This window comes from Anoplopoma fimbria, chromosome 8, assembly GCF_027596085.1.
Source record: "Anoplopoma fimbria isolate UVic2021 breed Golden Eagle Sablefish chromosome 8, Afim_UVic_2022, whole genome shotgun sequence".
NCBI classification, from domain to species: Eukaryota; Metazoa; Chordata; class Actinopteri; order Perciformes; family Anoplopomatidae; genus Anoplopoma; species Anoplopoma fimbria.
In genome coordinates this window covers 19,086,628-19,114,396 of record NC_072456.1, presented here as the reverse complement: position 1 = coordinate 19,114,396, position 27,769 = coordinate 19,086,628, and the positions used below count along the sequence as shown (strand labels likewise).

General features: G+C 41.6%; 1 protein-coding gene across 1 annotated transcript; it reads left to right on the top strand.

The window, feature by feature from the left end:
- The first annotated feature begins 4 nt into the window (after positions 1 to 4).
- Positions 5 to 26,643, top strand: qsox1 (quiescin Q6 sulfhydryl oxidase 1). Its single transcript, XM_054602910.1, has 13 exons — positions 5 to 568; positions 1,486 to 1,586; positions 3,110 to 3,158; positions 3,335 to 3,437; positions 4,531 to 4,621; positions 4,879 to 5,024; positions 7,736 to 7,867; positions 7,951 to 8,080; positions 15,191 to 15,313; positions 17,267 to 17,405; positions 18,769 to 18,945; positions 23,992 to 24,153; positions 24,634 to 26,643. The coding sequence occupies exons 1-13, from the start codon at positions 277 to 279 to the stop codon at positions 25,413 to 25,415; spliced, it is 2,427 nt and encodes an 808-aa protein (XP_054458885.1). The 5' UTR covers positions 5 to 276; the 3' UTR covers positions 25,416 to 26,643.
- The last annotated feature ends 1,126 nt before the right edge of the window (positions 26,644 to 27,769 follow it).

The following is a 27,769-nucleotide window of genomic DNA, read 5'->3' as shown; positions in this document are numbered from 1 at the left end:
GGCAAAAAAACTGTACTGTCACTTTTACTCGCAACATTTCATCCTCACACCAGACGTCAACCAGAGAAATGAGTGGAAGTCGAGCAGGTCGAGCGAGTTACTTTGTGGCTTGAGGTGTGCGTTCAGAGGACCGGGAGCACGGCAGGGGGAGGAGGAGGAGGAGGAGGACCCATGGAGACTTGCTGAGTGAGGCACAAAAGTTGTGTCAAGTTTTGCGACGCTGAGGTGAAAACTTGCGGTCCACACCGAGGGTTTGCTGCTCGAGCTGCGGGGAAGATGGCGCGGCGCTGCGGCCGTGCCACGTCTCGGTTTACCGGAGAAATACACAAACATGCCGGAAAGATAGCAACACCCGTGGTTTTGTTATTTGTTTGTCTTCTTTCCCCCTCCGTTGCGCAGGCTGGACTGTACACCGCTTCTGATCAGGTCATCTTGTTGAGTCCGGGTAATGTGGAGTCGGTTCTGATCAACTCCACAGCAGCTATATTTGCGGAGTTTTATGCTTCGTGGTGCGGACACTGTATTGCCTTTTCTCCGGTCTACAGAAACCTGGCGAGAGACATTAAAGGTGGGTGGTGTTGTTCTGCAAGTCACGTAGCTGCAGCTGTTTTACAATGACTTCATTCTGAGTTTAATTATTAATCATCACATTTCACTCTTCTTTGTTTTTGTTATTCACATGATCAGCCAGCAACAAGTCTCACAGTTAATATTTTACGGATTGATAGTCTATAATTCATTAGTTTTAATTATCTCCTTTGTAACAACTCCCTGTCTTTTGTCCTCCTGTGCATGGAAACAGTGAGAACACCAAGCTGCTGTTTATATCTGTTAATTAGAGCATGTGATCTAATGAATGTCTTTGTATACTGGCTGTCAGTCACATCCTCCAACTGAGTCTGTCTCTGTTGCTCATGAGTCGAATTAATATCACAGAGTCATGAGAAGAAATATAATTAAAAAGTTGAGCGAAAGTTTTTAATGGTGGAAGGGAATCTGACACAGTCATGGAGTATTTCAGTCCTGTGTTTCACTCACAGGAACTACAGAGTCAACAATGGCAACTGATGTCTTTGCATGCAACCAAATGTTTTGCTTTGGAATTAGGAGGGTCATCCATCTGATGTATGTGAGGACAACACAAGGAAAATTAGCATTATATGCAAATTATGCCCCTGGCACCATGGCAACCCTCGATCTGTGGATGTCTGTCAGCTACAATATGCAGAGCATGTTGACATTTCTTTGTGTGATGAGCTTGTGTTGCCCTCTTTCACGATTAAATTGTATTGTGAATAGTCTATTTAATATATCTTTTTTTTTTCTTGAAAGTATGAACATTTTAGGTTTAGATATACTGAAGTACATATTGGCACGCATGGCACAAGGACAACACAGGACCCCGTCCAGTGTCCGCAGACTTCAGGGTGCAGTTGACAGTAAACTAAATATTTACTGTGGCTCTATTTCATGTCTGTTCTTCAGAGTGGAAGCCAGCTGTGGACCTGGCAGCTATCGACTGTGCTGCAGAAGAGAACAGGAAGTTCTGCACCGCCATTGGCATCAGAGCATATCCCACTATCAAGGTAATACACAGAATATGATCTATTTACACAGGCCCGCACATTCTGGGGTCTCTTCACTGTCATGACGACGGCTACAAGAGATCTAACAATTATAGATTTTATAATTATAGTGTTTAAGGAAAAAAACAAAATTTTCATATTAGGAAAATGAATCGGCAACAATTAGAATAATCAATTCATTATTTAAATAATTTGTGAAGCAAAAATGCCACAAGTTGACAGTTTTCAGCACCTCAAATGTGAATGTTTGCTGGTTTTCATAGTCTTCTGTGATACTAAACTAAATACATGGTGCATTTGTCATCTTATCAACTTGAATAACTAATTGATAAAAAGAAGGTGTAGCCCTAAGTTGATGACGTACTACTTGCTTTGCCTTAAATAAAAAAGATAGAGAAGCAGGGGCAGTTGAAGCAAAACTTGAAAAGTACCTTATTCTATAACTTGTTTTTTCCTTCATTGAATAACAGTGTACAACTCCACCTTATTTCAGCCAGTCAGCTGGTCCCTATTTTGCAGCAGCACACCAGACTACATTCAGAAACATAATATTTCTAGTCCCTTCACTTCCATTCAACTCCAGTTCTGAAGTGACCATAAACTCAGGAATGTTCACAGTTTTTCTAGAACTTGCCTGGGAGCTCCCTTTATTCAACACCAATACGCTATGTTTGATTTTGATTAGCATGAAGAGGATAATGTGCATAAGCATGTGTGGAAACAAAAGATGTATTTGCAGGAACTCTACAAAGGTATTTGATAAACCAGAGTCAATGCAAGAGTTTTACTTTTCATCCTTAAATTACCATACTCTATGTATTAGTGTGTTTTAGTTATTAACTAGTTAATACTTCTTCAACAGATGTAAATCTTGCATTTTGTTTTAAAGAAATATAACCTTTTTTGGGCATTCAGCATTTGCATCAAAATCTGTTATCTGTTAAAGTTATTATTCAGCCTTCAGGGGACTTTTCTTCATGTAAAACTAATATTGTTGGAATTTATAGAAATTTAGTTTTATCAATGTGTAGAGCATCTTATTTTCAAAGGTTTTATATGTAATTCTCAAAGCTCTGGATGTGAATGTGACCGTTTGGGTTAGATGCTGTCCATGCAACAGTCTAGTCCCAGTAGAGTAAAGTTATGCATGATCTCTGCAGAATCACTCTACATTTGTATTTGTAGCGTATCTGATTAGTCAGCATTAGTGTGTGTTTCAGAATCTCTCCTCTCCATCATCCAGCAAGAGCCAATGAAACAAAGAGCTCCTTCTGTTTGAACACACAATGGAGCTTAAACATCTGCGACTCATTTTAACCAGGAAGGATTTAGGGGTCAAGGCGGGCAGAGGGGGGGAAACTGCCCCCACCCATCCCCCCATTCTCCCCCCATAACCAACATTACACAACATCGCTTTGCTTCTCTCATGGCCGTGTGAGGGCCAACTCATCCGATCTCACTTCTCTCTTTCTCTTCACTGACTTCCTACATTACCTAAACCTTCTGTCTCTCTCACTTTGCAGTTCTTCCATGCATATTCCAAGGCTGATTCTAAAGGACAGGCCTTTAAAGGTACTACTCAAACACACAAGCAACTCAGGACAGTGAAAAATAAAGGAGCCCTCACCTTAAATTGTCTTTCATAAAAAAGCTGTTTGTAGTAATTTTGCATACATGCTCAGGTAGTCATTAGTGGAGGATAATCAACAGCGGTGTGTAATGTTCTCTTGATGCCCTTTGACCCCCAGCTTCTTCTCATGATGTTCGAGTCCTCCGTCACAGGATCATAGACAAACTCGAAAACCATGTGGAGCCCTGGCCCCCCGCCTGCCCCCCACTGGAGCCCACCAGGTAAACACACACACACACACACACACACTCACATACCCAATTTTCAAACATTAATCTATCTGTCAATCACTCACTTATTAATCTATCCTCGCTATGATGACTTGCACTTATAGTTTATTTTAATTGAGAAAATATGTTTGTAACTATATTTTACATTGAAATGTTTTTGCAAATTTGTAGTCTTTTACAAAGCTGCGAATAATTTTAATGTTTTTTAAAAACCTTGTTACATACACTATAAGGAAAGACTAATGTATGTAAATGAGTCCATTTTCTATCTCACACACTTTGTCTCCCAGTTTTGTGAATTATAGTTCCATGTTGAGCTACTTTATTTCTGTGACTATCTTGTGATCGCGGTCTTGCTGTAGAATCATTTTTCCATCATGTTGCAATATTTTATCTTGTGTCATCATAAGCTGCTGCACTGTTGTCTGATGCGTCATTAGATCTTCTCTACTAGGCCGCCCTGCTCTGCCCACATACTGCCTTGCATGTAATCAGACACAGGCTTTTCACACAGTTTATTAACACAGTAGTGCAGGAAGAGGAAGCAGGAAGTCAAGTTTATTTCTCTTTTTAGATTTAAAGGGAAAGTAGCGTTGCTCCTCACAGAACCATTAGGTTTCCTTCTTCCCCTTTATTATCTTTTACAAAGATGATAGGTGGATTTGAACCCTTTGGCCCTTTACGTTTCTTGCTTCACAGCTTTTCTCAACCAAAGGTGTGAAGGGAAGTATGTATTTTGTTGTGGTAATATCATACTAGAAACCACATATGAATGTAGTTTTAATGTTCATTATTGTAGGTTTGAAATCTCCTCAGATAAAAATAGTCTTCTCCGGGAATGCATGAGATCGAAGGCTACTCAAAAATTGTCTTCTCAATTTAATGTCAGAATGTACCCTTTTTTAAGATAAAATATATCCATAAAATCCTGGACTTACTTAATCCTTCTTTCTGATCTCTACTGGATCAGTAATTGATCCCTAAGATTTATTGGTAATGTTGGTGTTTCTTCCCGGCTTAGCATATCTCGTACCTGAGATTCCAGTCTTATGTTTGGTCTGCTCGTCTCTCTCTCTCTCACCAGCCAAGCAGAGATCGACAGCTTCTTTGAGACCAACAACGTTCAATACCTGGCTCTGATCTTTGAGGACACAAAATCCTACATCGGCCGAGAGGTAACCGCTCACGTTTCCATCAACCTGAGCTGTGTGTTTCTTCCTCCTCTAGAATATTCTTTCTTTCTGGGCAGCAAAAGAGACAAGCTTGACGTTTTTCTCTCCAACTATGTGTGTCTAACTTCAGCCAATAAGAGAACATTTGTGGTCAAATTAAGCCGTTGTAATGTTTGATTAGAACAAATTATTATGTTGAAATTTAACATGACTAAAATGTCTTCTTTTTTTTAACTTTCTGTGTGTTCTCTGTCCATCAGGTAACCCTAGACCTGTTACAATTTGAGAATGTCACAGTGCGGAGAGTCCTGAAAACTGAGGATGGTCTGGTAACCAAACTGGGGGTGACTGAGTTTCCATCCTGCTACCTTTACTCTCCTGGAGGCAACTTCAGCAGACTCAGAGTGTGAGCATCTGTGCAGTCTTTAACCTCCACTCCACTACAGAGTACTGTGCAATTTATAATTAGAGTATTATCTTCCTTACAATGTTTGTCGGCATTTATAAATAAATATAATGCATTGTGTAGATGCTAATAATAATATTTTTATAATAAGTATAATGTATCCCTAATGGTAATAATTAGTAGTACGCCTCTCTCCACCATAACCTAAACATCTGCAGCCATGGAAATGCCTTACTTGTTCTACATTTTATTTATATTGCATTCTTAAAAACAGATGGTGGGTTTTTCTTTTATTAGATTTTTCAAATTATAACCTACCTTATTTTTTGTCCCCTCCCACTTTTGTCCAACACACACACATACATTTTTCCAGCCAGATTTTGGTCTCAGAGCGCCATGAGGGTGTGAGAGGTTACACACACGAGATTTGGTGACCTCATAATTACAGCATATCTCTGTCAAACTTCCACCTGAGCAAAAGGCCTAATTAGTCAGAATAAGTGAAAACACCTGTGTGGGTGTGCAGGACTGAACTTGAGTTTGTACAGTGCTTCCCAATGAGGGTTACAGGAGGAGTTGGCGGTGGTGCAGACTCGCCGCCTGAAGGGTTTATTGTTCCTTTCCACAATGGCTGGCTTGGGACAGCCCTAAAGTTGACAAACCCTCTATGTAAACATGCAAATAGAGGAGATTGTGGTTGTGTCAAACTGTAATATTTTCCATGGTTAAACATACACAAGCACCACCTCCTACAGGATGTAACAATGAACTCAGCATGACTCAAAATTGTTATCTGGGATGTACAAAACAGTTCACAATACAATTTGGAAATACAAGTTACCATTGTGACTGTGTTTTCTATCCACCACGATGTCAGTGCATTAGGCTGCATTTAAAAATGAGGCTCAAAGCTTTAACTACTAGATTGTCAACAGTAACTCTAACCTAAAGAAAGGTCATCACTGGATGAAGGTTCAAGAAATAGTATTTTCTCATTCATATTAGGATAATTCAAAATAGATACAGACGTGCAGAACACACAAGTGAGCCAAAGAGATGTTGAACAGTTTAATTTAAATTGAGGAAGTAAGGGTGGATGTGATATGAGCTTTTTTTATATATATCTTGTATGTTCTGTACTTAGGGAAAAAAATGATAATTTTATATATATCTTGATAGCATCTCAAACTTTTTACAGTCATTTCCATTTGGCTTGGTCTGAAATACACCAACACCATGTTTATTTCCTTTGGTTCCTATTGTTCCACACGCCACGACTTTGCTTTCTGCCGTGAACCTTCATCGTGTGCTCATTATCTGAACCCTTATTCATGAGAATACTTTTAAACATCTGGCCCCTTAATGGGATCAGAGCATCAAAATCGCTCCCATTATTCACTATCATAAAGCCACGCTGATCATTCCTCACCCTGCAAATTCATCTGCTGTTCCTGCCTCATTGTTTGGCTGTTTCAATAACTTGGCATGCAAAGAGGACTCTTTTTAGTTGACAAATGCAAAAAGGAAATGATTTATTGCTGATTTATTTATCCCCCCCCTCCATCTCTCCCCTTACAACCCCCCTCATCTCCATCACTGTACAGAGGGGAGGTTTTTTTAATTTCTTGCATGAAAACAATGCCATTGCTTTTCTGGTTTCACCTGCCAAACAAGCCCCAGCCGCACACGGCGACAGATGGCCTCCCATCATCACTGAATGTCTGATTGATCCTGGGAGGGAGGAGTGTGTGTGTGTGTGTGTGTGTGTGTGTGTGTGTGTATGCAGTGTATGCAAGGGCGTCTCACATCCGTCATGCATGTAATGTGGGCTGGTCCCAGGTGAATGCATTCCCTCCCAGCCCACCCTGATGCCTTCCTGCCCGCCGGCCCTGGGGATCTCTGGATGAATGGCTCTCTCTCCACATCTGTACACTCCCACCAGACACGCAGGTGTAATTGAGTCCCGGGCCGGTGTGAGTGAGCGTGGGCACAGAGTATCCATCCTCCTTATTTCCATCCTGTTCCAGTTTTAACTCTCTCTCTCTCTCTCTCTCTCGCTCTCTGTCCCTGACAAGGGGAGAAAGCAAATGAGAGGAGGATGTGACGGGGAGAGAGAAAGAGAGGGAGAGAGAGCACATTGATGGCTGCAGTTCCAGTTGCAGGGTTATCACACGGCTAAATGATAAGCCATCTCTCTCTCTCTCTCTCTCTCTCTCTCTCTCTCTCTCTCAGTTCCACGCTACTCTGGCACCATCTGTTCAGTGTTTAAAATGCTTTCCCGTAAGTGTGGTAAATATATGGCCGCAAAAAAAAAAACAGGTCATAAAACATTTTTATAGCAGGGGACTGCTGAAACAAAAGGTTGAAATAAAAACAAAAAAACAGTTCATTTTTATGTGGCTATACAAACTGGGGTACATGTAAACTATATGGCCAAAAGTTTGTGGACAGCCTAAAATTAAACCCATATCTAATTGTCTAACATCTCATTCCAAAATGATGGGCATTAACAAATTGCTCTAACAGCTTCTACTCTTCCATGACGGATTCATACAAAATTTCGTAACAGCTGCTGAGATTTTGTCCCATTCAGCCATCAGAGCTTTAGTGTGGTCGACCGCTGATGTTTGGTGATGAGGTCTGACTTGCAGTCGCGGTTTAAGTTTATGCTTCAAAGGTGTTTAGTCTAACCTGTCCTCCTCTCCCTTTAGCAACATTGAGGCCCGTACCTTCTACTCTTACGCCCTCCAGAGGCTGCCGGGAGTGACGCGGTCGGGGAAGCCTCCACCGGTCACCACAGACGTCAGCAAGGACAAACAAGAGCCCTGGAAACCCTTCAACAGGTATGAACACTGCACCCCGCTCCGTCTTTCTGTCTGCTCCAACTTATTCATTGTTGACATGAGCTGTGTGATTGTGTGTGCAGGTCCAGGGTGTACATGGCCGACCTGGAGTCGACGCTGCACTACTCTCTGCGTGTGGAGCTGGCTGCTCATACTGTCATCAAAGGAGAGGCTCTGACTTCTCTCAAGAAGTACATCTCTGTCCTGGCAAAGGTAAAGTTAATAGAGAGAGAGCATCGCATACACACAGACAAACAAGACACACAAAATGTGTAAAACAAATGCTCACTCTTTTATAATATTTTGATTTTCAGTGTTTGTTGAAAATATTAAAAAGATTGAAAACTGGGGAAAATTGTTAAAAATCATTAACAAAAAATCCAGGCAAATATCATATTATTTAATTGTTTTCTTATTTAGAAGCACTCTGTTGCATAATAAGCAGCTCATTCACTTTTCCCACATTGTGGCACATGAGGTAGAGCGCTTGTCCCGTAACCACAAGGTTGGTGGTTCAAACCCCTCTACCGGCAACATGCCGAGGTGTCCTTGAGCAAGACACCTAACCCCAAGTTGCTCCCCGGGCGCTTCATTGCAGCCCACTGCTCCTCCGGGATGGGTTAAATGCAGAGAAATAATTTCCCCATTGTGGGACTAATAAAGGATTGATTATTATTATTATTATTATTATTATTATTATTATTATTATTATTTTCTTAGCAGTCCTTGTCACCGGGGACAGAGGATTGTTTACTGTTAACCATGACAACACCTTTTGTGTTCATAGCAACATAACATCTGTTTTAAACTGATTGGTTTCTATTAAAACAAATCAGGAAATTTTCTGAAAAATAATCAAATTTGTAAAAAATGACAAGCCTTTTTTACAAATTTGTAGTTACAGCAGGTCACCACCAGATGGAGAGTGAGACAGCAGAATGTTTGATGACATTGTTGATTTGTCCTCTTGTTTTGCAGCATTTAGCTCAAGGCCCCCCTTTTAAGAACATACTTTTTAAATTCCTAGAATCCATTTGATTATTTAGCAAATCTACCCCATTAATTGTTTTCTTAGATGCACTTTTTTTTCACACACACACACACACACACACACACACACACACACACACACACACACATACACATACACGCGCACACACATTATTGGCAACAGAAGTGGATGCCATTGACTAGAGCAGGAGCACAAACACTCTCTTGGGTATTGCTGACCCTCTTCATGTTGGCTCCCGGGGGATTGAAGCGTGGCTGCCACCCACTCGCTGCCCAGAGGCTTTACACACAAACACACAGCCAACACTCCTCCTCCTCCTCCCCTTTCTCTTCATGCAGTTTTCCTACGTGTGGTTTCACACAGGCATCTCTTTGGATAATTGTGAACGTGCCAGTCCTCTGTGGTTCACGAAAACAACCATCTTCAATCCATCTTTTTTTCCGTTAGCGATCAGCTTCCCCCTTGTTCCTCCGTTTCCTAGCTGAAGTGTGCCAGCCAGGCAAACATGTTGTGATGATGAGGCCTGACCTGCTCGCCCTGTCCCTTTTGGCTACGCACCAGGCTGTCTCACAGCCCGAGTCAGCCACCAATCTCTGTGATTATATCTCCCTCTCTAGGGAGGCGTTGTAGCAGCGTGTGTGTATGAGGGCCATGTGTGTGTGTGTGTGTGTGGGGGGGGGGGGGCAGAGCACTGAGGCCTCCCATTAGCTCCAGTTTGTTTAGTCAATAGCGGCAGGTCCCAGTGGTATTTTTACCCTGTCCCCCTACCATGATGGACCAGCCGCTCAGCAGGGCTTTGTGTTCCTGAGGAGGCCGTCATTGTTGCAGCTGACCGAGACTTGTGACGGTCCGTATTGTCGTTTGACTGAGTGATCTCGCTTCAGGGAGGCCGAATCCTTTCAGTCAGTCAGCTTGTTAGGAACAGTTCATGTAAGACAAGCAAGTAGTGTGGATGTGAGACCAGGATTAAAGGGGATTTGGTTTACTTTGAAAAGCAAACACATATTTAATGAGTTAATTTCTAAATTAAAAGTATTTTCAGCTAAGAAGAATCCTGAACTTCTCTTCCTCTATTGTTGTTTTTTGTCTATATTCAAATGACTGTTGATTGATAAAGAAATTATCTCTCTTCTAGATTACTGATACAATATGTAAAAACCTGACACCTGATCTCTGCGTGAGTCATGTGATTAAATTAGAGTGAAAGTGACTCACAGTGTCCTGACCACAGTGTCATCACTTCATGCTGGTGACACATTTCCTCAATCATGGCGCACTTTTGAATTTTTACCAAACTGAATAATTAGTAGAGAGTGTATTTGCATACATGAGGGTGTATTGACAGTTATGACTTGCCGTTATGCAGGAGTAGGTGCCATAATTTATTAATATTTTCAATGTGAAACGGCCACTTATTTTCTTGATTAATTGATCAATAATTCTCTCTATAAAACATAATTAAGAACCATGAAAAATGCCAATTGAACATCTTCAGATTGCTTTTATGGCTGACTAAACACAAACCGTTGAGAAGCTGGAACCATCAAATGTTTTACCATTTTTGCTCGAAAATGACTTAAATATCTAAATAGTTGCCCAAAAATATTCAATCAATCGAATAATCATTGTTATGAACATCTTGAGGTCGCACAGTCTGTTTGTAAACAAAACTGCATTAATCTCCTTCATGTTTTCATTATTATTTTTACTTGACCTAAAAAAAATGACACTCCTTTCTCTCCAAGAATTATAATTCCACAAATTGTTTGTTTCTTTTCAATCCACAATCTTCCCATCATTGCATCTCCACCCAAACATGTAAACATGGGGGTTGTTTTTTTATCTTCTTTTTTTTTTGACGCGCTCATAATATTACTAGATTTACTGTCTTGTTAGGCTGAAGCCGGATTTATGAAGCCTCTACATGCATATTAGGATTAAAAAAGTGGATCTTGGGAAGCGTGAGAGCATTACAGCGAGGTTTTTAAGGATTACACCTCTATCCTGCTTTTCTTGAAAGAAGCCCTTCAGCCCAGAGGGGACAGAGGGGCAGGGGAATAAAACAAAGAATTAAGAGGGGGGCTTTGGACTAAAGGGACACAGGCTTCGTCTTTGCACGCCAGGGCTCAGAACATAATGTTCAAATATACCTATATTACTAAAGATGCTTTGTGCTTTACTTAAAAACAAGCTTTCCATGTAATTATGGATCCTGTTACTGTTTTAAAAAGCAATCCTCAAAGAAGTTGACTCATTTAACTGTTTTCTTTTTGTAGTGTCCCCGTAGTGACAGTACAACAAGTATATGTGTCTAAAGATGAGGCTGTTGTGTATATGGCTGTGGCGCGTGTCTGCAGCCCCCCCCCCGGGTGAATTGAAGTTAGATTACTATCAAGGGGGTTCACCCCTGTCTTTTGCCCCGCGCCTGGCTTGGTCTGCCCCGCTGCAGCCAACAGATGCCTCCCTCATGGGACCCTCACCACAAGGAGCTTGCGGTTTCTCAAGTGCTGCTGATACTAATCGGATCAGGATGACATATTGCCAGGGTGAAGGGGATTGTCATGGTCCAACTGGTATGGGGGCAGGAGGGATACAGAGTCAGAGGAGGGGATGTGTGTGTGTTGTGTGTGTGTGTGTGTGTGTGTGTGTGTGTGTGTGTGTGTGTGTGTGTGTGTGTGTGTGTGTGTGTGTGTGTGTGTGTGTGTGTGTGTGTGTGTGTGTGTGTGTGTGTGTGTGTGTGTGTGTGTGTGTGTGTGTGTGTTCTTAACATAGAGAGAAAAAAATGTAGAGGGCGATATCTAGTAGAGATGATAAAATGTAGAGTGTTTTCAGTTTGATCACTAGGTATTTCCAATAATAAAATGTATCTTTTAATCGATTAAATGGTTATGCTAGCCGACAAAAGTGTCTAGCTTCCAGTAGGGTTTCATTTGTTGTTCTTGTGTAACATTTATGCTTGTTTTCAATGCATCATCTAAAAGGAGCATATCGCCTCTCATAATGAATTTCTTAAGAGTGAGTATTCATGAAGGAGAAAAGTGTTCTATAAATACATCTTATATTTGGAAAGCAGACATCATTATTTTTGCTATAACATATTAGATTATTCCATTTTTTCATGCAAGTCTGTTAAATTTAATTTGAACTTTCCCACTGTCGCCTGAAAGTGAATTCTGTCACTTGACCTGTCGTCCTTCAATGCCTGTCACTGTTTTTGGCACATAATTCATCAACATATCAGTATATATATCACTATATATATATATATATATATATATATATATATATATATATATATATATATATATCGATCGGCATATTGACTGACATTGTGCACCATCAATGATCAAGGCCAGGGAGCCCAAGAGGGAGGTTCAGAAAAAGAGAAAACAATGTAAAATTTGACATACAAGGATAAAACATAGCAAATAACACTGACTAGTATCTGATAACATAAATATTGTTTGTACAAATAAGAAGTTGAACATTTGAGCTTTTAGGCCGTCAACAGACCCAGATAGCTCATGAATAGTGTTGCGTTGGTGATGCTAACTTAAACCCATTAGTAGGAAGCACCTGCTCTTTCTCTTCTGGTTAAATTCATATGGCTGTTTAATGAGCTTTTCTGACCGGTTGGCATCCAGACCCCAGATCCAAACCTAAACCTATTATATCACTCTCCCAGCAGTGAGCACACATCAGAGGCCTTTGTGTGCTCTTTACATTCCACCTTTAGTGTGTGTGTGTGTGTGTGTGTGTGTGTGTGTGTGTGTGTGTGTGTGTGTGTGTGTGTGTGTGTGTGTGTGTGTGTGTGTGTGTGTGTGTGTGTGTGTGTGTGTGTGTGTGTGTGTGTGTGTGTGTGTGTGTGTGTGTGTGTGTGTGTGTGTGTGTCCGTGTTTGCGTGGAGACAGATATCTGCTGCTAAAATAGAAAGTGTTTATAGTACATTTTAAACGTTCAGTAGGATTTTATAAAATATATATATATTTTTTGCCATGTCAGGTAACTGATTATTTATGTACTTATTTATTTGTAATGGCCAGTATACTTGACTGTGTTACTAAGTCATGAAACGCAGCTGCTAATGTATAGTTGAAACTTTTATGGCCCAGCACTTACCAATATGTTTAATGTCTGCCGTTTACGCACAGTAACACAGTTTTCTGTAAGCCAAGTTGATGAAAGGTGAAAGGAGCTGCAACGAAGGGAGGGAAGGACGCAGGACAGATCAGGACTCTGTTAGCTTTGGACCAGGAGGTTTAAGCAAATCACCGGGGGTCCGGTTAAGTGGTCAGGGTGTAACACAGAGATCCTGTTAGAGGGTGATGAATAGACGGCTGAGCCTTTGACTGAAAGGCCTGTGTGTGTGCGTCTGCATGTGTGTGCGTCTGCAAGATTGTCAGTGTATGTAGGCATATTTAGTTGAACAAATGGTGGAAGCCAATTTAAAAAAGACTCAGTGATGCAAATTGAAAAAAGGTCCACGTTTGGTGACGCGAGCTGGCTCTGTCGTCTGCTTTCTCTTGTTTTTCTTGTATTCATTCTCCCTCAGATTCACCACAACTTTGTAGAAATCTATAGTCCCCATGCACTTTGACCAGAACTATCATAGAAAGATTGTTGAGAGATTGTTCTATCTTGTTGTATCTTTCAGAAACAAAGTAGAACTGCAACAATTAGTCAATGAATCTTAGTCGATTGACATGAAAAGACTCTTATTTGATAATTCCATCCAATTTTAAGCAAACCTTTGCTTGAATCAGCTTCTCAGATGTGAAGATTTATTGCTTTTTTTTGTCGTACGTGATAGTAAACTGAAAATCTTTGTTTTGGACTGTTGTCGGGCAGAGAAAGACATCACCTTGAGCTCAGGGATACTATAACAGGAACTTTCCCTATATTATGACATTTTATAGATAAAATGATCGATCAATTATAATTTAAAAGAAAATACTGAGCAATTGCTATTGAAAATACAGTAGTTGCAGAGCTAAATGAAAGTTCCCATGAAAGTTGTCTGTTTTGCTTTGTTGTTTAAGTCTCGGAAAAACGCTTGATCCCTTTACTGTTCTATTTCTGACTAACAGGACCATTATCATAAATGTTTCCAGAGAGAGGCTTACAGTAAGAATAGGAAGCACATTTAGCTCAAACTTATTAAAGCGCTCTTCCCTGTAGACATCAGCTGTTTCTATTGTCAGTAACGTCTGTGTGAAGACACGTTTGTCTGCGTCTGTCTCTGATCTGTCAACACTGGTCTCAGACACCCATCAGCTGGATTTCCTCTTTCTCCTCGTGTGCCTACCTCTGCTAGTTACAGTGTCATGTTTCCTCCCAGTTGTGGTTGTAACCATGGTAGTGCAGGTTTGAAAGGATGTAAATACACATCAGGAGGATGTGCTGAGCAGACAGTGGTTAAGTGGTTGTTAGTGGCTTAGGAAATGGATCTTAATGAAGGAAGAGGCTTAAGTTCGACTGCTGTCACGTTTAGTGAGTTTCTTTTTAAGTGAAAACACGCAACCACAGCTTCAGTGCATCTTTTAAACCTTATGAACAACATAGTTGAGGATGCGTTGGCAACTGATCATCTAGGCATTACATTTCTGCTTGGTATATTGTGTATTTTAAGGACAAAACCATGTTAATCGAAGGGTGAAGATGTTGATTTGAACAGCTCATTTTAGAAAAGGAGTCTGAATATTTAGAAGTATGATCATCAGTGTTAACATGTGAGAAACAACGCTTTTATAAATGGAAGATATAAACATTATCACAGTCTACATGTATGTGCTGTTAAGCATTTAGATATCCATGTGCTGTAAGACTGACTTTTTGACAGATTTGACATCTTAAGATGCAACTACTACTCCACTAAGTGGAGCTTCATAGGTAAAGTAATTCATCTAATGCCAACATGCTAACAGAAATATCATTATTGAATAAAGTCATTATCAGTTACTGACTGTGTGAAGGAGTTGTGTTACTTCTCAAGCCTGCACTTTGAGCTTGACAGAATTCTTCTTTAATATGACTGTATGCTGGGTCTTCTATGATAGTAAATTGAATACTTTGGGGTTTTGGGGAAATGCAGTGGGCATTTCTCACCATTTTCCCGACATTTTACAGTGTAAATATCTAATGGATCAAAACAAATAATCAATAAAGAATATAATGGTTTATTATAATGGTTTATGGTTTATTATAATGGTTTATGGTTTATAATGGCATTTTATCTTGCATCCCATTTGCTCCAAAATCAACAGTTTTGTCTCCCTCATCTCTTAACGTTGTGCTCTGTTTTATGTCTGCAGTATTTTCCAGGACGTCCAGTGGTGATGAACCTTTTGAAGTCCTTGAACTCTCAGCTACAGAACCAGACTGGCAATGAGATTTCCTATGAGGCAGTCAGAGAGATACTGAATAACACAGCTCAGGTGAGTCAAGACAAAGCTGTATAGATAAATATCGTATTAGTTTATCCTTATGCATCAATATTGCGATGAACTTGGGCCTCTTTATTATCAGTCAAGTCAACATCCACATTGTTTTTATCTAACTTTTTTGTCCGTCTTCCATCTTTGGTATTCATTGGATTCAGAGGTTTGTCCATTACATGCTGCACTGAGGAAGAACATTAATGCAAATTGAGAAAAGAGCATACTGTTTTGAGCCTGAACAGGCATCTTAAAGGGAAAGGAAGGGAGACAAGAGAGGACCAGACAGGTGAGCAGCTGCAGGGAGAACGAAGGACAGGGCTTCACCAAATGCACCCGGACTGATTTGAGGACGTCCGTCTCGGAGGAGCCTCTTAGTTCCACCAAGATACCAAGGTCACCTGTCAGTCTGGACACATAATCAGTTCAGAACCACATCAGAGGCACCAAAGTGATGCCTATCCAGTCAAAAAAAAAATCCCCAGAGTAGATAAAAATGTATTTTACAAATATCCAGATTTCTCAATGTGTACTTTGTCCTTGTCTCTGTGCCAGCACATACAGCTGAGGATCTATGTGCTGTTGTCTTTGGAATGAAGCCTGCATGCCTCCAGTACCGCCCCTCACAAATTGAAAGAGTCACTTACTTACATCATTAGCTTTTAGCAGGCAAATCAATTGATCAATGAATCAATGGTAAGGTATGAATAGACTCAGAGGAAATGGACTCTGTATACACACACACATACACTCCCACACCAAATCTTTACTATTGACATGTGAGTAACCCTGTCAATCACACCGGCGATGGCAACGCATTGCATTGAGAGAAACGACTTTATGTCAGAGAAAATATGTTATTGGATTCAACTGTGGCTCGTGGTTAGAGATCTGGATAGCTTCTGTTCATTAGTGGAGGGCTGAGCCATTAACCTGAGATTGACTTCTTATTGATCAAGAAAAACTACATTCAGGAGCTTTCATTAAGTTGAACAGGTTGGGAGAAGCTGGAGAGGCTCTGCTTTTTAGAGAACCTTTGTAGTCTCATTTAAAAGGATAAGACTGCTTTTTTCTACATGTTTCTTATTGTCAACAAATCCAATGAAAAGGCCAAAACCATCAAAATGTTCTATTTCTCTCAGTACTTTCCAACTTCCCTACTCTTTTTATGGCACTAAGATGTCACTGAGGAATTATAAAAAAAAAAAATGGGTCATAAACATGTACTTCCATCTCCTGAAACAACTGGGCATCATAGTTTTCCAGAAAATATTACTCAAACATGATTAAATCATACATTTGTAATAGTGATTCCCAACAAGAGCTACTTGTGATCATGTTTGTCATAATAATAGAACATGTCAGTGACACATTGTGGTGTTAATCAATGGACTGAAATGAAAACTAGAGCTGCCACGATTAATCGATTAGTCATCCACTATTAAATTAATTGGCAATGATTTTGATAACCTTTTAACTGTTTGAGTAATTTTTTTTTTAAGAGAAAAAAGTAAAATCCTATGATTCCAGCTTCTTAAATGTGAATATTTTCTGGTTTCTTTTTCTCCTCTATGACAGTTAACTGGATATCTTGGAGTTGTGGAAGAAAAAAAGATATTTCAGGACCTCATCTTCTACAATTTCCTGATATTTTATAGACCAAACAACTAATTGATTAATCAAGAAACAAAATAACAGATTAATTAACTATAAAATAATCATCAGTTGTAGCTCTGTATAACACAGATGAATAAGCAATCTCAGACTTTGGTTACACACACAATACTTGTTAGTAGGAGCAAGTCATTGTTGTTTTTTCTCACGGGATTTCTTGACAATAAAAAAAATATAGAATGTCACCAGATTGATCCTTGAAGCTTTTTTCTTTGTTTCCTGCTTCCCATTTGTCAGTAATTTGTCTTATGTGTGTTTGTTTTTCTTATTCTCTCTTAGTCTCCAGACACTGCCCTGCCTGAAGGAGAGAGGTGGGTGGGCTGTCAGGGTTCACAACCCCACCTAAGACGTTACCCTTGTGGGATGTGGACTCTCTTCCATGTTCTCACTGTCCAGGCCAAGAACACAGGAGGCACAGGTACACACACACACACACACACACACACACACACACACACACACACACACACACACACACACACACACACACACACACACACACACACACACACACACACACACACACACACACACACACACACACACACACACACACACACACACTGAGGTTGTATTTCTGTGAATGGAAAGGTCCATTGAAAGTTCACGAAAACAGGAGTAGACTGAGGATGAGGGCTTTGTGAGGCTTTGTAAACAAATTAGCCCAGGAATGTTTGGTGGAAAGCTTTTTTTTCACACTGACCTGATTTTAACATCACACACAGAAACACAAACAAATCTCATGGTGAAGTTTTGACCAGAATTCTTCTGAGGTTTTTGCTTATGTTTTGTAATTTTGTCATCACTAAATTTGAGCCTAATTGTGACTGTGTGAAAAAGGATTACGTTAGATTAGTGGAATGTGAGTGGTTAATAAAACAGGCAGATGACCGGAGGCTCCACTACTGGCAGGAACAATAATCTCTCTTCAACACACACACACACACACACACACACACACACACACACAGAGACAGACAGAGGTTAATCCCGAGGTTTACGGACCATCATGTGACCTGCAGATGGACTGGCCCAAAGGGGCGTCCATCTGGCCCCCCACAGACCACCAGTTTAATGGACGCATAGACACACATAGTGTACAGTGTTGATATATAACATGAAGCTCCATTCATTCATACACACAGGCTGCATAGATTCAAGGTGCGAACACATTGGTAATTCTTATTTGGTAATTGGTAATTCTCATCCTTATTTTCATGAATGAGTACACTCCCAGACACACTCTCACTGTCAGTACTGTTCATCTGAGGGTCCTGCTAAGCCGAGAACAAAAGCAAACGGCTCCAGGAAAATATGTTTGTGGACTGTTGAAGTCCTGAGACAACAGCATGGCCACCATTCACACACAGTGTTAACTGTAGTTAATCTCCAGATTGGGTTATCCCATTCGCATAGATAATTCATCTCAATATGGGGTTAACCCAGCTCTCTGTGACTCCTGGCCCACATAACCGTGGGAATCCAGGAAGCTGTGGACCCGTGCTGCCATTAGCAAGTTAACAGTACATTTTAATGTAAAGAGACGACCAGCTTTACAGGAGCAGGTGATTGTGCCCGTTGAGGAGGTAATCCATGAGATTTTGCATTTATTCGTACTGTTCTAAACATGCAATTTTTTTAATGACAGCTTTAACCACAGTTTTAACAATGCTGGTGTTAGGAAGGAGTTTGTGATATTGTTTTTGTTGATACATTTACATCACATTTTTCAATTTGATCAGATTATTGGTGATCAACATACAGTGTAATTTCCCTTCCAGATCCCCAGGAGGTGCTGAGTGCGATGAGAAACTATGTCCACAGCTTCTTCGGCTGCAGGGCGTGTGCCGAGCACTTTGAGATCATGGCGCGCGAGAGTATGGTGGAGGTGAAGACGCTGTCGATAGCCGTGCTGTGGCTTTGGTCCAGACACAATCGGGTCAACAACAGACTGGCAGGTAGGAGTCAGCACCATCATCTGTCGCTACTTTGCAGAATCCCTTTGGGCCAGACTAGAGATCTCGGCATATACCTAGAGATAACTAAACAATCAACGGTGGAAAAGAGAATGTGTGTTTTTTTATTTCACTATGTCTTTGAAGTGAAGACCACATTTCTAAACTGCTTTCTGCTACAAGGAGGATGTGTGCTTTTGTTTTGAAGGCATGATTCAAAACCTTGGTTACGACAAACATGAATTCATATTGGGTTAACTAATATTAAGTTAAAATAAGCCGTTCAGCTGTGAATTTGAAGGTACTACCCTCAACTTTTGCCAATGGAAAACCAAAAAAAGAACAGTTTCAAGTCATTCAAGCAGTGCTGTACCATGCAGTGGAAATCCAGCATTAGTTTGCTAATCTCTGTCCCTCCCACTTTTTCCATCACATCCTTTCCTCCTTCTACTCTCCTTTCTGTGCCTGTTTACACTTTTGGATCTGAAGCATTACCTTACCCAATTTTGGGGGACGATTTTCAAGTCCAGTTTCCTCTAATGGTCAATGGTCAATAAGTCTTAGTAATACGACTAAGAGGGGTGAGAGGAGGAGGAAGGATGGATCCTCAGATCAGACACCAGCTGTCACCCCGTCTTAGACCCCCAAGTATCTTCCGCTTCGGCTTCACCCATTTTCCCTAACCCCCTCATCCTTCTCACACCCGTACTTTGATTCTCTCCTACACCCCCACTGCCCTCCCACTGTCACCTCCCCAGTCATCAACCATTTCTTCTTCACAACTCTTATTTAGAGTTATTTTCCCCAAATCCTGCCCTTTCACCTTGTCCTCCTTGGTCTGTACCCCAAATGTAACCCCTTCATTCCATTGTATACATTTTGTTGTTGAGGATTCAATGAGTAGGAATTTCTATCCAGGTTATCTATTTAAATGAAGCATGATGTCAAATTATTAACTTTTAGTTTGCTTTACACAGAAAAGAGAATCTTCCCGTCTCTCCTTTTTGCATCGGAATGCACCATTTTAGTTTCTCCTCAGTACAGACTTGTCTTTTCCTGCTCTCCATATGAAAGCACAAAGTTTTCTCTAATTTTGGCCCTGATGTATCAGCATATTACACTTCTGCACATCAGTCTCATCAGTGAGTATTTAACAGCTCCTAAGCATCCCTCCTCCCTTTTCCTTGTTCATATGATTTTATTAGGCACAGGGCCTGTCATTAACAGCCCACTTTGTTAAATCACTGTCTTTTGTTTGTGTGGACTGCCCCCTCTTCTAACTCAGGGACAGCTTGTGTCCTGAACAGCAGGGAGGCCAGAAGGACACCCGTCCCCGCGAGTGTCTGCTCCCCAGACACTTAAACACTACTCAACCCGCCACCTTCACCCATCCGTCTTCCCTCGCTTCCTCTATTTCTGTTGCAGTCTTTTTCTCTTTCCACCCAACATCCCTTGGGAGTCGTATCATCCGCTTGACAAGTAATGGCACAGCATCCTCGCAGGATGGCTCCCCCAGGAACCAGCCCTCTTTATACCCACAAACACACACACACACACACACACACACACACACACACACACACACACACACACACACACACACACACACACGCACACACGCACACACAATTCCCAAGGTATTGTGTGACAGCAGGTGGCAAACACCATGACACAAGCCACACACGCTCCCCCTCTTTTCCTCCCCCCTCCCAAACACACACACACACAGCCTTTCCAAGCATGGGTCAAGTTGTAGCGTGTGGCAGCGGGAGTTAGTGATGGTGGAGGGTGAGTCGAGGGGTCCTCAGGGGATAAGTCGGGTGAATCGGAAGGAGAGAGAGGGAGGAGACGGGGGTTTGGCTGTGTTTGTAGCAATAAGCGGCGGCGTCTCCCTGAGGAGAGCACACTCCAAGCCTCCATCCACTCAACCCCTCCTCTCCCCTTTGCCTAAAGTGGAGCTCTTTAGCAGGCCTCCCCGCCCCTCCTTTCAGGAGCAGCCATGCATGAAAGAGCAGCTATTTGTAAAGCGTCCGAACAATTAATTTAGCTTGCAACAAAGAGGCCCCAGGGCCCTCGGTCTCCTCGCAGCAGCAGAATTAAGACCGCTGGCAGCTCAGTCCTGTTGCTGCTTGTCAACAGGCTGAGACTGATTCACATTTCTACAGACAAACCAGCAGCAGGCCTGGCTGCCTTCAGCACTGTGTGTTCACATGCAGCTCAGGGTTTGTGCATTTCTTCATGCAGAATAGTAGAACCATACTGGGTGTCCTTAGAAATGTTTCCATACTAGTGCCAAACAGAACATGAATTTTCATTGCCTTAAAATGTGATTATGATATACTTGAAGGTAAAACAATATAGAGATAAATAAGAAATACTATTTTTTTAATCTTCAGTTGTTTTAGTTTCCTGACTCTCATCGCACTAGACCGGTTACATTTGCTTGAGATGTCAGTCATGCATGTTGCTTACTTCAAATAGTCATGAGATGAGTCAACATGTCACAATACAGTCAATATCATGATTTAACATGTTTGTATTACAGTTAAAATTACACCAGTATATTTAAGGACAATGTGATATTGCACAAACCTTTTTTTTTGAGAAAAAAAAGTTTTCAAAATTTTGACTTAAATCAGGAACTGTTTGAAGAGTGTAAAACAAACCACAGTTAGTAAGGGTTGAGTTGGGCTTGAACCAAATGGCACATGTTTGAAACAGTAACTCCAACAGCTAGGAAGGTTACTACCCTTGAAGGGTCGAGCTGTACAACCTCAACTCAGTGTGGTACATAATATTTATTTATATCAACAGAGCCTCAATGATGTCAATGTCATGCTCAAAGCCAATCTGTTCCTTTATGTATTGTTTTGCTGGGACTTTGGTTACCTTTAGGATGACATTTTGAATCTTTGTATATTTTTCTGTAAGCTTGCAAATTTCAGTGTGTAGAAAACTTCTCCTTTTCCTTTTGAATACCACACTGGAAATAAGTCTTGGACTTAATTGCGTCATCCCTGAAATCTTTGCTCTCTTTTCTGATTTTCTCTCCTTTGCTCATAATGTCAATTAAACTAAACTAAACATTCAATGCCAGTTTTCAGTATTTGATAGTTTGAGATTATATCTGGAAATGAGAAAGTGTTAGATCTGTCATACAATAGACAGATTTACTGGTTTAGATTTTGTCCCGATCATTCAAATAAGCATTAAAATGCCTGACATCATGCACCCACCCCCCAGCAGCCATGATGGCTCAGTGTGCCGTGCATTGTAGGTGATCCTCACTTACAGAATTAGTGCTGAGGAAGCTAGTTTGACGTGCTGAACAATACATATTTATACCTGATGAATATGTATGAGCGGGCGGTGATGACATCTCCGTGACAGGCCATTGTGGCAATCTCAATATGGCTGGTATGGCTAAAGTCACCCTGGCTGCAAACGTGGCAAGCTGATTAGAATAAGGAAAGAGATCTGAGGCATCTGTGCCGTGCATATATATGCATGTGTGTGTGTGTGTGTGTGTGTGTGTGTGTGTGTGTTCGTGCACGCATCTGCTCTCACCTGCTGAAATGTATAAAAGCCCCCACACACACCCACACAGCAGCCCATCCAGGACACAGTAAAATTGATGTATCCCTTATGTAAAGTACTGTATGCAGAGTACGTACACACATGCATATGACTGAGATTAATCTTGAGCGGCAGAGAGACGGAGGAGGGAGCGGGGGACGAAGGTGGTGGAGGATGTAAATTGACAGTGCTGTAAAGTGACAGAGCTGCTGCTCCCCTTTTTTCCTTCTTCACACACACGCACACACACACACACACACACACACACACACACACACACAATGGCCTGTTGGTGACAACAAGCAATTTATTACTAGATGCTGCCGTGTGTGTGTGTGTGTGTGTGTGTGTGTGTGTGTGTGCCTTGCAGGCATTTGTGCAGAGTGTATCTGTTGTGTATGAGTATCCTCTGCCAGTCTGTTTGCATGGATGCCAGTGTGTGTGTGTGTGTGTGTGTGTGTGTGTGTGTGTGTGTGTGTGTGTGTGTGTGTGTGTGTGTGTGTGTGTGTGTGTGTGTGTGTGTGTGTGTGTGTGTGTGTGTGTGTGTGTGTGTGTGTGTGTGTGTGTGACGAGGGGCGTGAGCGGGCAGCGGCTACATGAAAGAAAACATGTTAAGGAGAAAGTTTCTAATTCATTAAAAGGGCAGCTCCCCTCTGAGGCTTCTGTTGCTCTCATGTTCAATTTGGAGATTGGACTTTGCTTTCAGAGGGGTGTGAAGCGACGAGACAGGTGGTCCAGAGCACCAAGGTCTGCTGCCTGAAAACAGGGATTGTGTTTGTGTGTGTGTGTGTGTGTGTGTGTGTGTGTGTGTGTGTGTGTGTGTATATATGTGGGGAAGCTGTCCACTTTGGCCACATCTATTATCTCACCACCCCTCCCACTGGGACATCCCAGAAGCCCATTGATCATTTGTTAGACCCTGTCATATACTCTCACAAACACACACACACCCACACAAATATCAATCCCTAGATTACGTCCACACAAAAACACAGACAGATGATTTACATATACACACTTAAACACATACATACACATATGCATATAGGCACTTAGTTTTTACGAGCACTGTGACAAGATCAAATGGGTTCAACACAGATTGCACCCAGTCCTCAAAGCACTTACATCCTCAAGTCAATGCACCAACAAGGAGAATAAAAGAAACAACAATGGATGAAGGCCGCTGACTGGCTGCTTTATGTTGTGTGATTCCTGTATGTGACAATGAATCTGGATCCATGGAACATCTTTTGGCCTTGTGTATAATCTACTATAAGATAGTGATGTATTATTAGTGTGTAGAAAGCTGTAGTTGTGGAAAGAAATAGGCCTCTTTAGTCGAACTCCTGCATTCAAAAATGTACTTTAGCGTATGGGCAGCCAATGTTCTTAAGTATCACAAGTATGTAAAGCTATGTGTCATTTTATCTGTAGTGGGAAGCATTAACCCTTCTGCTGTGTTTATCTCTGCAGGTGATTTGAGTGAAGATCCAAACTTCCCAAAGGTCCAGTGGCCTTCACCAGAAATGTGTCCGGCCTGCCACTCAGTGAAGGACAACGGGGAGCACAGGTGGAGCCAGGAGCAGGTTTTTCCCTTCCTCATGTCCTACTTCTCATCCAGCAGTATCCTCACAGGTACAGGTTAACGCCGTGGTTTATTTTTTCTGAAGGGCTTGTATCTCAAGTATTTTAACAAACTACAGAAGTGTATTTCTACAGTCAACCTGCCTGTGGTAACTCGAAAAGCATAAAATCCATCCGTCTTTTTCTCTTGTCTGTATGTGAAGCAAGCCTTTTAGTGAGTTTAACGTAGTTTTTGTTTTTTACTTCACCCAGCAACATTCTTAATTTGGGTTTGCCCGTTCTATCGAATTTAAAGGATTTATTTTTATAAATCATATCTATTCTAAACGTATGGACGGTAGTTTTTTTTTTCAATACTTCTTTATAATATTACTTTTTTTCTCCTGTAAGGAGTGAATAGCGAACAAAGAGTTTCTGATTCGGAGTAAAGTTCACGTTTGATTAATTGAGGATTATAAGTGAAGCTTCTAGATTACAGGTGATGATTTTACAAATGATGTCTCTCTGACTTTCTTTTCCTCGTCCTGTCAGATTACCTCGAAGATGAAAGCCAGATCCTGGCAGAGCAGAGGGAGAAACATGCGAGTCAGCAGCAAGCTTTAGAAGCTCAGAAGCGTGTAGAGAGGAAAGCCAGGGAGGCCTTGGACTCCATGACGCATCCTCTGCCATCGCAGTCCACTGTGCAGGACGAGGAGGAGGAGGAGGAAGAGGAGGAAGAAGAGGGGCCGCAGGATGAAGAGGACGAAGGTAATGAAGGAGCTGCAACAGATGAGATGGAGGGTAAGACCTTGGAGACGACCCCCTGGGCCAAACCCGAAATGGAGGTGGGTCGAGGCCGGCGGCAGGCCCACAGGAAGCCGAGCATTGTGGGTCTGAGGATGCGAGAGCTGCAGGAGGACATCGTGGATCTCGACTCGTTCGTCAACCAGCACTACAGGGCCAAGGCGCTGCAGGTGGCCGCCTCCAGCCGGGTCAAACAGCGCACCCTGCAGAGGAAGGAAGAGCGGGATCCGGGGCCGGCGTTTGGTCTCGGCATGGAGGGCCTGCAGCCTGTGGAAGCAGACTTTGAGCTGGATGCGGGGCAGCAGAGAAAGCGGCTGCAGAAGCGAGAACTGACGGGCCAGCACTTCGACGAGGAGGTGGAGTTGAGCCACGGGGGACGCTTGATGTCGGCGCTGAGCATTGGATTCTCCAAAGTGGACATCAGCCTGTGTGTCATCCTGTATTTCCTTTCCTCCATGTGTCTTCTGGCCATGTGTCTCTTTTTCAAAAAACGCCTCAGGCTACGGCGGGGTAAATTGGCCCTACCATGAACCAAAGTGTATCCAAATTTGAGCTGAGTCAGCAATGATTAAGGTTCATTAGGTTCATGTAGGCTGAGGTTGGGGTTACTGTAAGGGGATGTGTCGAGATTAGGGCGATCTTAGGCGCTCCACTTAACCGTCCCCTACAGCCGAAGCAGGAAACAGCGAGCTTCACCCTGAATGTCGTGGATATGTTGTGTCTAACTGGAGTGGAGGAGAAGGGAAAATGAGCAGATAACCATCCAAATCTTTAAAAATCAGGACAATTATTTAATGTCACACCTATTCTGGCTTTTTTCAGGCAGCATCACAGCTATGGGAAATCTGTGAATATAGATGAATAATTCCAGAAGTGGGTTTCTGTTTGAAGTTAAGGATAATCATTTTTGATTTTTTGTTTGACCACTTATGGTGGATCAAATTAATCCCAATATCACATTAATTACAATTTTAATTTGTATGAAATAAATGCAACTAATGCGTTTTTTTGAACTAAGTGATTTTTGTTGCTTTACTGAATTTTTGGTCATTAGTAACAGTGTGGGGTTTTTTTTTATTTGTTTTTTATTTTGCTAGTAGTAGAGGACCTCCTAAACTACTTCTCTGTGTACTATGACAACATTATTTTTTTCATTTCAGTCACAATTTTTATATTTTACACATATAAATATTTGAATAATTTCAATTAAATACTCAAATAGGTTTCTCTTTGATTTAAAAAAAAAAAATAATAATAATAAATTCAGTTGTATCTTAAATTACAGATAAACCGTTTCCCTCAAATCAATAACATGCATTTCTTTGTATAATTAGACCAAACAGTCCCAGTCCCTAAATGTGTTGTGGGTTTGTTGAAGGCCTGACAGTGGCTCCATATTGCTGAACACTGTGAGCGGACCAGCAGGGCCACACTAACTTTCACCAGAGAAGAGCGGATCAGCCTTTTGTTGTTCAGCTCCTCTCAGGTGGTTTACTGTTCATAACACTGAGCATTACGTCACACCTTTGAATATTACATCACACTGCTGAGTCCACACAACAGCTACTCTGGTTGTTTATGAAGTGTTTTGGAGGGAGCGACGCATATGTTCACACTGGACAAGGTTTTAGAATAAGCAGGATTTGTTTTTTGGCTTTTGTCCATGATGTAAAGCCTCGGCTGGTCATCTCAAAAACACTGTTTTTCTGTTTGCTTCTTTGCTTCGGTCTGAATCAATAAAATTATTTTTGATAAGGACTCATTGCTTTTAATCTGACACTGAAACCAAGTCATCTGTTAGGGCCGGTCAAGTAAATGGCTCATTAATAACACTTTCTTTTTACTTAATAACGTACATTTTCAGAGAAGGGGTGAACCTCGTTCCCGTCTGTATTGACTCAGATGTCAAAACATGTTTCGAGAACCTCCCAGATATTATCCATTGCAGGTTTGGCAAAAACAACTTCCTGTTTGTTTTTTGTTTTTACCAAGACGACCAGGACACGAGACGAGGAGGACCGGGGTGTCGCATGTAGAAATAAAGGGGGTTAAAGCATCCAAGGTTGAAGGAAAAAGCCTGTTGCCATCTGCTGTGCAGCGCAAACTAAATCCTAACAATTTCATTGGGATTATAGCAAGTGAGTAATCCAGCTTTCCTTTAGAACTAGAGGGGAGAGATTACCCTTGAGGATTAGCTCCCTGCAGATAATAAACTTTATTAAAACGCAATCGGCTTTCCTGGGGCTTCTTCCCTCACACACTTGGAGGTGAGCTCCGCAGGGGGTGTGGGGGGGCAACAGCAGACTCTCAGGGAGGGTAACATGGGTGAGGTGGATGAAAGAGGGAGCAGAGCGTGTGTGTGTGAGGGATAGATGGACGGATGGACGAGGGTTTGATGTCATTCGGATTACAACAAACCTGTCTGAAGGACGAGCGATGCTTGATCTTGAGCTTTGTGTTATAGAGCATTGGCTTGAATTCCCTTGACTCTTAGCCCCTTACCTTCACCCCAACCTGCCACACACACACACACACACACACACACATGCACTCTCTGATTTCATCGGAGACTCCACTCCATCTTTTCATCCAGACCACGTTTTCAGCAACAGCAGCATGACAGGTTTTGATGGTGAATTAGTTGAGTTAAGGGCAGTCGATTCCTCTAACAACACACACACACACACACACACACACACACACACACACACACACAATAGGCTGATTAATAGCCCTACATTAAAGCAGAGGAGCATCAAGGCTTGAGCAGCTGTGGTTCTGTGACTTAATCAAACTCTCCGATACTTTGAAATAGACCCTCAGTGGACTGAGAAAGGCATAATTTGTCAAAGGGAAGCTTCTGCATGTTCTTTATTCCTTTATC

Bases quoted from the DNA above. Each gene is read 5' to 3' on its own strand.
- qsox1 (XM_054602910.1), top strand. From the start codon at position 277: ATGGCGCGGCGCTGCGGCCGTGCCACGTCTCGGTTTACCGGAGAAATA. The intron at 17,406-18,768 runs GTACACACACAC...TTTCCCTTCCAG, and splicing joins CAAGAACACAGGAGGCACAG to ATCCCCAGGAGGTGCTGAGT. The intron at 18,946-23,991 runs GTAGGAGTCAGC...TTATCTCTGCAG, and splicing joins GGTCAACAACAGACTGGCAG to GTGATTTGAGTGAAGATCCA.